This window comes from Ylistrum balloti, unplaced genomic scaffold (genome assembly GCF_031769215.1).
Source record: "Ylistrum balloti isolate Yb309-2 unplaced genomic scaffold, AGI_CSIRO_Ybal_v1 Utg370006, whole genome shotgun sequence".
NCBI lineage: Eukaryota > Metazoa > Mollusca > Bivalvia > Pectinida > Pectinidae > Ylistrum > Ylistrum balloti.
The window spans coordinates 76,154-89,826 of NW_026782081.1; the positions used below are offsets into that span (position 1 = coordinate 76,154).

Genomic DNA, 13,673 nt, shown 5'->3' on the forward strand with positions numbered 1-13,673 from the left:
CCGTTAGTTATATAGGTATTGTTATCTTTCATTTTTAACATTTCACTGAAGTTGAAGTTTGAAGTATTAGTTCTTGGTGATTTAAAGACATCATTTTGATTTTTCTGTGTTCTGGTTCCTACTTAACTTCTTTCAAAAAAAAAAAATTAAGAAAAAGAAACAAAGGTTCCATCAAAGCAAAAAAAAACGATTTTTAGAAACAACAGCCTAAAGTGTTAATTATTTTAATATCAGCAATATTTAATTTGTGAATACAATGATTGAATATTAACATAGGTTGAAATGAGTTTTTTTAATGAATTAAATTGTTATAGTAAATGTGTTTATTGACAATTTTAACTTACGACAAGAAGCAAGGACTACTATAACGTATATTGTTTAAATTTTTAATTACATAAATATCAAAGAGAAAAATACCTAAAATGTACAACTGCAATATACACAAATAGGTTTTAATTCAGTTGCCAATTCCACGACAGATTTCCCTGGTTACATATACAGTAAATCCATAAATTTAACATATCAGTAGCTTATAATCCTAGTCTAGCAGCATTCCTACTGAACAGGAGCCATTGATGCTGAAGTGGATCCAAAATCAAACCTATAAACGCTTGTACTTTCCTTGCTGCTCAATCTAAGTATTTCCGCTATTAGAACTGCCAGCAAAATATAACTTTCACTGTTACAGCTTCAATTCTGAAAACTCTTAAAAAGTCTTTTACATATGTTTACATATTGATCAGATAATAAGCCCATGTCTGATGATAGGACCAAACAGCAGAATTAATTAACAAATGCTTTGTCATAGACCTATCATAAACCCACTCCCTGACCTGAAGTCTGAGGGTGTTGACCTCCCAGGCTTTTAACTATGAATTGGGGAAATCTAAAAACTGAGAAACTAAAGCCTGATTGATGATTAAAGAGGACATCTTTAAAAAAAATTTGGAAAAGTCAGATTTACAATTGATGTACTGTAAATGTATAAAACTATACCTATAGTGTCTGTTCTATTGTCCATCTGAGCCAGTCGAGGCCGAGGTTTGAGGAGTTAGTGATTTGGTCAGATATTGTTGCCGGCTACGAAATTGCTTACGCAAGTTGCGCACTTTTTGGGAAACACCTTTAGCAAACTCCCACTGAAACGAGAACAGTTCAGTGTTTTAAAATGTGTTCCACATAAATTTTCAGACCAAAATCACATTATATGATATTGTATATGAAAGCAAAATGAGTGCAATAGAGCAAATATTTACCCCATGTCAATACATCATGCTTATATACCAGGTACAATTTTGATATGTATTGTAGATTTTGATACATATCCTGGACAGTTGTGGCATTGCAATCCATATTACAATAATGAAAAGGATGTGAGGGATTTAAACCCAAGGACATCAACCCTGGAATTTCACAATGTCTTTTACAACAAAATGAGCTTACATTTAATCAATATGGGGGATATAGGAGTTTACCAAAACTCAAATTAATATTTTCCTACCTCTCAGCTTAAGATTTAATTTATCAACCTGTTTTTATAACAGTTCTATCACGCAAAATAAAATACTTAAATCCGGAGAATCATTCACAAGCTGGAGGCGGTTTCTCATCATTTATTAGGTATCGTCTACCAGTTTCGCCCTAAAACTTGGGTTTCATTACAACAAAGTATCTTAAAATTTCTTCCCTAAGGTACTAAAATTACAGGCAGCTTTATATTATGCATTAAGATGCGACAATTAAACAGTACGTTGTAAAAGTAATTCAAAATTATCGTTCAAACAAGCTCTAAGAGATTCCAGCTCAATCCATATTTCTGAAAACAACCAACCCTGTCTCTATGAATTAACTATTACTTTTCAATTTCAGAAAACCTGCATTCCACTAAATATTTATCAGCAACGTAAACTAAACCTTGTCACCACAAAATCTGTATAGATATTTCTAGATCCCAGTCAAACAGAGGTAAAACAATTTCTCTTGGTATATATCAATTGGTGATATCTGCTTTTATCATTTCTTTGCGAATATGTCAATATGATACACCAACTAGTATATCACAGTCACTAAAAACAGAAGATGAAACAGGAAACAAGTCCAATCCTGATTGTCATATTGTCAATGACATATTGTTTTCTATTTTCATTCTAGTAAGCAAGAAAGACTCTTAAACACTTAATAATTTTAATAACTGGTCATAAATAAGTTAATATTTTCAATCATCCACGCATATGCTTTCTTTAATTCACTTCACAATAATATCTTGTTCTTGTACCACACTTTTGTCCTAGTAGAATTGTCTTTTATGTTCTTTTTAAAGTCAGATCATGATGTCCCTGCATCCTATCAAAGTTGAGGAGTCCTAGCTACATGTAATACGGTAACATACACTACAACACATTTAATTTACACTAAACCTGTGTAGGTAAGGAAAGTTATATCTTTATTCCAATTGAACATTCCACGATATCTTACTGTACACATGTCAATAAACAACACTTGTACCCATTGGTATGTTAAGTCTGGCTTACACATGCATATAATCACACACTCTTGAACAAATATTCTTGTCAAAATTTACTCTAGTTTCCTTCATATGGTTTGCAGAAATCTCCAAGCTCCAAACGCTATACATTTAAGATAATCAAGATCATTTGGAAAAACAGGTCACAAGGCTTTGGAAACATACAATGTACACTTGTACAAGTGTTGTTTTTTTTGTTTCGTCGTTGTTGTTGTGACATAACCAAACAGATACTGTATAGAAGTGGCGTCAAACCTCAATTATTGATGGCAACACATAAAATATCATGACAGCTTTTCTAATGACAACTTGCCAAGACAGGAAACATGTCAACAAGCTAAATATACAGACGCCAGTAAAAAGCTTCATAAATATGGATCCTTTCATGCTGTCCTTACTGTTTGGATAATTCTAACTCTCAAGTATATCTATTTTTCAAATTTGGTTTGTTCTCAACTACTGTACAATCAATTCTCCTTTGTTTCATCTTGCTTCGAAAACGAAGGTTTCTGACTTTTTGGGACACACAGTTTGCGAAATGTCTCTGAAAAATAAACAGAAAATTTTTAAGAATGATTTTAATCCTGACACTAGTATTGTTTAGTTTTACAAATATCCCAATATTTTTTTTTAAATAAATGCAAATTTTGTTTCAAAATTCTTCAAATTAAAATTTTTTACACATTATATACGATTCACCAGGATCCTTTCTCCATGAGTTAAGGATAAAGAACAAGACATAGTATAGCCTGTTCACACATAACACTATCAACTGTCCAGATTACACAAAGATATTGGAAAAACAACTTTATATCTAATTAGTCTCATCTGTCAATATTCCCAATGCATTTTCAGAGAATTTTAATGCAAACTTTTATGAAAAATGAGTCAAAACAAACATGTTCATTCAATTTTTGTATCATCACTTACAGCCATTTCAGGTGGGATGAAATCTTGCTTTCCTGCTTTTTTTGGGTTTTATTTACTTAATGTTCTACACTAATAATTGTCCTTGAATTGTCTTTAAAATACTTGCATGAATACAACTTTTCTTTCATTATCTTATTAGATTTATCCTGAACTCCTGATCATATCAAATCCAGGTAACAAAATGCCTATAACCCCTTATACTGAAGACAAGTCAGGTTTTTTTTTGACCTGTGCTTCTAGGAAAATTTATATGCATAATTTTATAGAGATTTTTTTAGAAAGTTTCATACTAATTTTTTTCTGTTAATGACATATTTCCTTTATTATCACATTTTCTTCAAGCTAATGATATCATTAGACATGGTTTTAATATCACATTTTCCACAACCAAATGACATTAAGACAAATTATCGTATCTAAAATTTTGATCAATGCAGCTGTTTCTGTAGCATTCTGAGATAGGACCGTCAGTAAATTATAGAAATTTACCTTTCATTTATTTACGTCAATGAGTTTATCCTCAGTATGGACAGTTGCAGAACTTCGTTTTTTTGAGCAGTACCTAATATCTCGTATTTTGTGGGACACCGATTTTGATAAAGCACTCTGAAAAGGGAAAGGGAAGTGTATCATTATATATGTGCTTTTTTATAAGAACATTTAATAATCTGATTAAAAATTGAAAAAAAAAAACAAAAAACTGTTTTCAATACATTTTGGTAAGTTTATAATATACATATTTCCTACAGATATATCCTTTTTTACAAACATACAGAATAATATACCCGTATATAAGACCTATAATGAGTACACATTATTCGACACTTATTTATTTACTATATCATGTCCACTATGATAAGTACTAGTTTTAAAGTATATATGTATGTGAAACTGTTTCGGTGATTTTTTTTTTCTTTTAAGTATTTAGACCACTTTCGACTCAATGCCATTAAAAAAATTATTTTGTACCAAATAAAGTGTTGTGCAGAGTCCAAGAAATTATTATTAATTTCATTGACCAAATTAAGACAAAGAATGTTGTGAAAACTTTGTGAACAAAACAACTTGTGCTTGCATTTGTAGAACATTCACAAATGTACATTGGACATAACCAGTTCACTCAGCCTGATTTAATGTAAAATCAACAGACTACACAAAGGTTAACCTCAACTAACAGTCTTCAAAACAAAATCAGTTCTGGCTTTTTAAGTTACTGTGCAATGTGAGGAAACTTCATCTCTTATTCTAAAAATAATGGCTCTGTAACATATTTTTCTTATTGGATACTTTTAATGATCTAATCCCTGATATACTCATGAATAGCCAAGTTGTTGTGAAGACAACTTCTCTGATGCTATAGCTGAAATATGGCTGCCGCCTTTCCTGTTGAGGCAGATGATCAACCTGGACATTAGAGAAATTTATGATAATGCCATGCTCAAGTGTATCTTTGAAATGTGAGGTGGAGAGTTTGATGATAATCTTCATGTTATATTCCAATTCACTTTCTCTGCTTCTAAGTTAGTTTGTTGGTAATGTCAAAATATCAGTAGATACAATAACAGTTACAGTAGGTCATATTCTCAATACAGAAATAACTTCAGTTGTAACAGAGTTGCAACTAGTATGCATATACTAGAGATTAGTTCATGAATTTTGGATTCAATACATGATGTTTTTACATAAAACTAAATTACAAAATAATTATGTCATAGGATCTAACATAATCTTAAATTAAGGGAAACATTTCTTAATAAAGAAAAGGATAAAACAGTGAATTCAAATTCAATGTATCTGTTATTAATCAAACTTGATTTTCTTTGTATTAATTGTGTTGATAATGGTGACAGTCTCTAATCAGGTCAGCTTACTCTATCAAAACCTGATCTTTACAAGTACCATATCATACAAAACAAAAGACTTTAAAATCAGTGGTATTACAGAAAGTTTATTTTTAACTCGAGAACTTTACATTATACAAACATTTTATACAATTATATACAATTCATCAGCAGACCACAGACAACATACACTAATTTATCGTGTCATTATGTGAATATTAGAAAACATTGCAAAATTTAAATGGAGCTTCTATACATTTCATGAATTTTGTATCATTTTCTGTATGGAATTTGAAAAAATTCATGAAAACTTTTAAATACATGTTGATTCTTTTTCTCAGTTGTAATGGTTTTTGAATAGCTAGGAACAAGTCTGACTCCGTATAATTATGACACTTGAAGAAAACACAAATTATCTACATGAAAAGAGTTGAATGCAGTTTGTCAAGTTAAGTTGGACCTTTGTATCCAGACTGGCTAATAACTAACACTGACCTCTGCATCCAGACATTTTGACCAGTAACCTCAAATCTTTGCATCCAGCAAAAACAAATACAAATATATTTAAAAGATGAACACATTCAGTTAAAAGATGTCATGCCTAAAACAGACTCTCTATTTGAGACAATCTAGAAACACTTAATAAACCATTAAGACATGAAAACAGAAAAGAGGTATCAGACATTTGTCATATGCACCAAACAACAGCAACTTCAACCCTGATGCTCAGGCACATTGATCCACACTCAGCCAAAATATTAACATTCTGGACTAATACTGACTTAAAAATAAAGGAGACAAAGTTGTTCAAGCAACAAACAGGACTTTGTTTCTAATTTTCTATAAATACTTGTACTGTCGTCACCATGAAACTTAATCATGCACTCTGATATCTGACATTCCAGTTTCTATAATAGTCAGCAGACCTGTATAAAACATTTCTTCAGGTATGACATGGATTCTGATTTGGTTCCGAATTTTCAGTAGATAGCACCATAAACCTCTGAACCCTAAGATACAAACTCATCTCAGGTATTCACATTACTTCATGTTTGCGAAAAATGTTTGAATGAAATCTTTAAAACATATGAAGATGCTATTGCAAAGACTCAGCATCTGAATTTGACAGGAAGAATATTCATCTGAGCGGCGAATCTCAAAATCAGATAACATCACAATTACGAATACATATCACCTCAATCCAGATTTATGAGGTATTTTGGCTGTCTTCATAACATATCTGTACTGCTTTACTACAGGTAAGTTGCACCACAAAAACTTTGATCAACATAAATGGCAGCAGGAGAAATTCCTGATAATCTCCCTTACTCCCAATACTAGATCACCGCCCTTTCAGGACAATATCAGATTATCTCCCCTACAGTAGAATAATAGATCCTCTCCGTCAAGGTTAGTGTTAGAATATTTTCCTTACAGTATTACATCAGATTATCTCATTTACAGTACAATACAAGGTTGTCTCTTTTAAATAGCAGTATAAATTATCACCCTCAGAGGAACATGCTAGAATATCTTTTTTTACAAAAACAATCACCAGGTATTCTCAGTTTTCGGGTCAAAACTAGAAAATCTCTATTTTAGGACTTTACCAGGTTATTTCCCTTTTAGGACAGTACACGTTCATGTTGGAACATTTATTACATCTTTGATAAATGAGAATCAATTGTTCAGAAATTTGGGACAATATTTCACCATATAAGAGGTATTTAAGTTGTTTCTCCCTATCTTAAACATAACAATTAACAATATGATAATTGTGAATTTCATCACAGAGAAATAAAAGTAAAGGTAAAAATGCATAATCCTATCCTGTAATTCAGTGAACAGAACAGCATATACGATCAGTGACAGTGAAAAAATACTTCAGTGATTTCCCAGCAGCTTGTCTCCGACTGACCTATATATTACATACTTCTAATGTTCAAAAACTGTTGAACAATCTGTCAATTTTGTTTTCAGTGTTGTCATACAACATTGTATACAGTTTAAGATTGCATCAATGATCCACTGAATTTCTTCCAAGACACCATTAACAAGATACAAACAAAACTGTACCCATACACAGGAACAATAGAAGTAAGTGTTCATCTTATTTTACATGTCAAAAAATTGTAGACACCCTCATACACCAGTATGGCTATAGAACTACGTCAAATCATCATTGTCACTCAGAATGCATATAACAAATTTAATTCAAATTGAATAAAACATTGCATCTTTGTTATCTGGTAAATGAATAACAAAATTCTGATAAAAAGAAATAAATTGTTTGTATTCCATTTCTTAAAGGTTTAGGACAGAATCACACAGAAATGCCTCACCAATAAGTACTATTTACAAAACTACACAGGGAGTCCAGCACCTTTATAAGCCATGACTGAGAGGATGATCCTCGTTAATCACCAGAAACAATGTTATCGTTATTTTTGAATAACAAACCCTCCATTTCCACAGCATTTTGCACCATGATCTTGCATTTCTTCTTGTTGCTATAGCGAATATTGCGGATACTTCGAGAGAGCGTTTTTGCAAAAAAACTCTGAAAAAAACAAAAAAGAGTTTTGCACTATTCTTGAAAACTGATTTCCCACTATTAACATAGCTACACTTTTTCACTGAAAAAAAAAAATGGATTTTTTCCACCCCATTTATATGAAGCACATGATGGATAGTATACACTAGACAGTTGATAATAACAGAAAACACTGTTTCATAATATCTTCAAGATTTCCTGGTCAGTAATATGAAAATGAGTTCTTGAAATCCATTTTTCCACCTCAGACACATTTTAATGAAGCTGATAAGTCCACAACTTAGCCATGGATCCGTGTGAACACATCTTAAACAACCACATTCCTTGTTTGAAAGTTATTAAGTCCTATGCTGAAAATCCAATCCCAAATGTCAAAATGTTCTACTCCAAATATCAAAATGTCCAAACTCCAAAACTGAAAACATTATTGTTCTTCTAATACAGACAAATTGTTCGAATTCATGGTTCCAATCTGAGGGAAATAATTCTTCTGCTTGGCTAATTTCCGTGTTTTCCACCTAAGGTTGCGAACACTTGCCGATATAGATTTTGCCAACACACTCTGAAAGTAAAATAAGAGAGTTTTGGACAAGGATCTAGATCAACAAACAGAAGTAACTACATAACCTAAATAAAGAGAACTCAGAAATCATCACAGAGAATCCACCATCACCAACAGGTAAAAGAATCCACAATGTAGGAGATTATTATCACTGACAACAACTAAATTCAAGATATGATCAGAGGATATCAACTATTTGCCTTAAAATTGTGTTACTATTGGTAACAGGTATGTCAATGGGAAGCTGTACATAAATTTGATAGCCAAATATGTTATATTTCATATGAACTTTTTAGGTTCATCGTTTGAAAGAAATCGAAGTTATCACTTGAATAAAAAGACAGGTTAAAACAGATTATCTTATATTCTCATTTATATATACATGTGAAATAGGACAGAAAATATATATGTTGCCTTAATTAAACACAACTTAATGATACAATTTATTCTTAGCACTGATAAAACTTTTTAATCACCCGATTTCACTTCATGATACATGAATATCTTACATAAAAAATTGTTAAAACTATGTAAAATTGAGATTCAAGGGTTTTTTTTTTGGAGACTTCCTCAGGTTTTAAATAAATTATATCCAAGGCTTTTTGTTATTGAGGAGACTTCCTCCAGACTTAAAATAAAATTCATCTCGGAGGAAAAATAAATGATAAACAAGTTCCAATTACGAATTTAAGAAGTTCTAATGTTACAATGGGTCAATTTGTTCATCCTTAAGAGTCTAGATAATGAGAAATATTTTATTTGCAAGATAATTGGTACCTCTCTAGAGTCTATTTAACAAGCAATGCTTCATATGGATGAAGTGCTTTTCTTTTTGCCCTCCATCTCATTTTTCTGACACTTGAGGAAACGGATTTGGCAAAGACACTCTGAAAATACACAAGGATATAGTGTTTTACTGGAACACATATCACAATTTTTTACTCATCCAAAATTTGGAAACTTTAAAGCACCAGGTATATAGGCTACAATGTAGTACATGTATACACTATTGAACAAGTTGTTATTAGAAAGACATTGTAAGTGTTGAATGCTTGCCCTTCTATGTTAATAACCCTGATAGGTAGGTATTTACCTCAAAGAATATTACCATCTTTTAAAAAGGAAAGTTTCTGCTTAAGATGTACACTTTCAAAAAATTTTCAATTCACAGAGGGAGCCAATCAAAGAAAAAGGCGAATTGTTTGTAGAAAATTGTCTATACATGTAAAGTCTCCAAGACAACAATTTTATCATTTACTTTATTCTATGCAATCCTTTCATATTACAATATGACATAATCTCTAACAGTTATACATCATAGCTGTACAGAGATCATAGGATTTTATTTTGATTTACACAACGTTTGAAAGTTGTCTCCCTTGACATATCCGATTTAAACACTGCAATCATTTTTTGTCTATAGTTGATTCCATGTGAAAAATAATAGATATTTGCAGTTTGTGAGGTGCAATGATGTAACATTGTCTTTGGTCCCAAGATATTTGGCATAAATTCCTACACCAATGGTCTGTGAGGTTAGGAATTCTGTTATTCATGTCTTTTCATTGAGTTGAATCACAGGTTTTTTTTACATCTCATGAAAACTGTTAAATTCTGACCAGTATTTATAATCGATCAACAAATGAACAATTGCACATGAAAATTAAAAAATTCAGATTTAGAAAGTACAGTTGTACTAACTTTATTTTCCAATAAAAATACCACAATGTTACCCTGTAATATAAGCTATCTTTTAACATATATATGTACTCATCCTTATGAAAAATTCAAACATTTCTTTTATCCACAATATAAATACGAATTCTATTTATTTTACACTAATTACAAAAAAAAAAAGCTATCTGATTCAAGGAATCACTCTTGTTGGCCAGGGTTGGAGTGTGTGAAGGGTCTTACTGTGGGAGGAAACCAGGGCACCTGAGGAAAACCCACATGGTCATGCAGGTAACCCATACTTTTCACATCCATTCCTTGAATCAAACCTTGGATGTCTAGATGATAGGTGAGTGTGTTACCACTACACCAACCAACCAACCACTTAAGATTCAATCATTGAAGTCATCCAATTTCTTTTAATTATTACTATGACAGACGTTTTACTCTATCACCAGTTTGTACAATTTCATCATAAGGCCAAACATCCCCTTCATTAATACTTTAAGTTATCAGCTTGGGTTTTCCTTTTCTGCCAGCGGTGGTAGCGAATTTTCTGTGACAAGGTCTTAGAAAACAGTGTCTGGAATGAATAGCACAAAAGGTGGATTCAGTTTGAATTGTTTTAAAATTGGAAATAGAGAAGTTAAAAATTTGAAGAACAGATATATATGCATAATTACTAAATTAGGAGATCATGACACTGACAAACTTTGATACACACAAAAATCTAATCAAACTGTTAGGTCCCAAGTGTACTTTGCCTGATCCAGTATTGAACTTTCATAATTTTTGTAGGATTTTTTCACGAGAAATTAGAACACCATTTCCGAAATTTCAATGAATTCAGCCATTATTAAGAAAGGTAGAGTGTCCTCAAAATTTGAGAGAATCCCACAGAAAAATTATGACTCACAATGTTGAACAATCAATCAAGCCTTTAATATTGGATCATCCACTATAACATTGAATCACTCAAGGTCAATGTATAGCATAGAAACTTAAGGCAAGAAACACATATACAAAGACGAGCTATTAATGTAAACTCTAACAGTGATTGCACATGTCAAGTGAGAACTAGTAGTGGGTGATTTTCATATAACCTACTGACAACTCAAGCTAAAGTTTAATGGTCAGGTTCTCTAGAAATATTTTACTCTATTATGTCACTATAATCAGGAACCAAGCTGCATCATGCATATTCTGTTGGAATAATCAGGGATGTACACTATATCTGTATCATACATCTGATTCTCCAGAATCATTATGTCACTATAATCAGAAACTAATCATGGACCGTTTAATGACAGCATCTCCCTGTATACTTGGATCCAAGCTCTTTTCCATCAGCTTCTTTTAGAAGCTTTATCATCATGCTCTACTTACACAAAATTATAATTGAATTCAGTTGTTCAAATGAACAAGATCAGCATATGGGTTATCTAACAAATCATGGTTACTATTAACTCCATATACTCCTCCAAACCCCTAATTAAATTTACAATCATTAAAAGGTTTCCTTTATACATGATCTTCAATACAAATACTAGTCCGACACATGACTTATTTCATAAAGAACACAATGGTATAAGTACTCAGGGTTTTCCATAATTTTGTTAGTAGTAGGCTGTGCAGTGAAAGTAGGAGGCTGGCGAAGCCAGCCGACCCAAGCCGCAGTGCGGTGAGGTGGGGGTGGCCTGCCGTGTATGTGTAGTCGTGTACGGAGCATTATTACCAAACTAGATTGGTGTAGACGGCCAAATGATCAAAGTAGCCAGTCACATTTGCCGGCGACTGGCTCTTATGGAAAACCCTGAGTACAACACTTTCTCATAAAACACTGCTGATTTTGACTACATGTACTTAAACTGCAGTTCTCTTATCAAACAGGTTCAGTAATATACCAAAATTCAAACTTTGAAAATCATACAAGCAAATTGTGTCTATAAACCTTCAGAGAAAATCATTCACTTTTTCTCATGTCAGGTCTAATAGTAAGCCACTCACTAATTGTTGAAGTGCAAAATTTACATCATGATCACTGCATCAGATTTGTAATATTACTGGTAGACTTAACTGTGAAAGCCTAGACATCTGCCTCTTCTGAGACAAGAAACAACAAAAGTCTTCAACAGAACAGGATCACCTATGTCACAGCAGATGTAATATTGGTGCTTATCTCCATGGAAACTAATGGTGGCGTATATATCACAAGTGCGGTTTATAACACGTAATGTTTTAATAGTTGGGCATTTAAATGTCCACCCTACATCACTTTAATAAATCTTGATTCCATGGAGGTCTGGTTTTTTCACCAACTTGCGCATATTACGAACTTTTTGTGAAACACCTTTTGCAAATTCAGTCTGAAAGAACAAAGGAATGAATTCCCTTTACAACTGAACAAAAATTGAAGACACAACAGAGGCGGTGTAAAACTTCTGTGATAAAGAAATTACCAAGCCTTATAAAACTACACTCCTAATTCTTTAGCAGCAACAGGATTAGGTCTTTTATTCTGCCATCGCGCAGTCCGAATTTTCTGTGACACAGTTTTTGCAAACACGCTCTGCAAAGAGTATAGAAAAGGATTTTTATGTCTTTCTTCAGATTTATTTTTCAATTAAAAATTTATTGACATACGATACAAGTTAGAGTTATCAGAACCTTCGGATCCTTTTTATCAGTTCTGATACACCACATAAAGTACTTGATGGCATATAAAATCCTTTTCTTTAACTTGTAATAGACTGACAAACACCCCCCCCCCCCCCCACACACACACATAGTTTAATCTAAATTAATCTGCAGATCACAATTTATCATCATCCACAAATCCATCCTCAAACTTTTTGTACATGTCAAGTTAGTACCACTAACTCTTTTACCAAAACAGATTTAGCAGACTGTTCCTCCAAACTTGTAAAACAGTCTGTTCATATTGAAAGACAGATCAATGTAGAATGATACAAAAGTCTGTTCACATTGAGAGACAGCTCACTACAGAATGATAAACCAGTCTGTTCACATTGACAGACAGCTCACTACAGAATGATAAACCAGTCTGTTCACATTGACAGACAGCTCACTACAGAATGATAAAACAGTCTGTTCACATTGACAAGACAGCTCACTACAGAATGATAAACCAGTCTGTTCACATTGAGACAGCACACTACAGAATGATAAACCAGTCTGTTCACATTGACAGACAGCTCACTACAGAATGATAAACCAGTCTGTTCACACTGACAGACAGCTCACTACAGAATGATAAACCAGTCTGTTCACACTGACAGACAGCTCACTACAGAATGATAAACCAGTCTGTTCACATTGACAGACAGCTCACTACAGAATGATAAACCAGTCTGTTCACATTGACAGACAGCTCACTACAGAATGATAAAACAGTCTGTTCACACTGACAGACAGCTTACTATAGAATGATAAAACAGTCTGTTCACTCTGAGAGACAGCTTAAAAACAGAATGATAAAACAGTCTGTTCACACTGACAGACAGCTTACTATAGAATGATAAAACTGTCTGTTCACTCTGAGAGACAGCTTAAAAACAGAATGATAAA

At 32.6% G+C, this 13,673-nt stretch overlaps 1 protein-coding gene across 10 annotated transcripts in view; it reads right to left on the reverse strand.

The window, feature by feature from the left end:
• The window catches only part of LOC132548221 (uncharacterized), a 41,950-nt gene that overhangs the window by 15,312 nt on the left and 12,965 nt on the right, over nt 1-13,673 (reverse strand). Inside the window, exons 5-6 of one of the 10 annotated variants that reach the window (XM_060212049.1) lie at nt 9,189-9,298; nt 8,329-8,411 (exon numbers count right to left, since the gene is read on the reverse strand). The exons of 6 other annotated variants lie outside the window; for them this stretch is intronic. In XM_060212049.1, the coding sequence (XP_060068032.1) occupies nt 9,200-9,298 (99 nt within the window). In that variant the 3' untranslated portion in view covers nt 8,329-8,411; nt 9,189-9,199. Of the gene's footprint in view, nt 1-996; nt 1,140-5,396; nt 7,856-7,883; nt 8,412-9,188; nt 9,299-13,673 lie in introns of those variants that run through there. 3 more of the 10 variants (XM_060212048.1, XM_060212045.1, XM_060212047.1) reach the window with 3 other exon arrangements.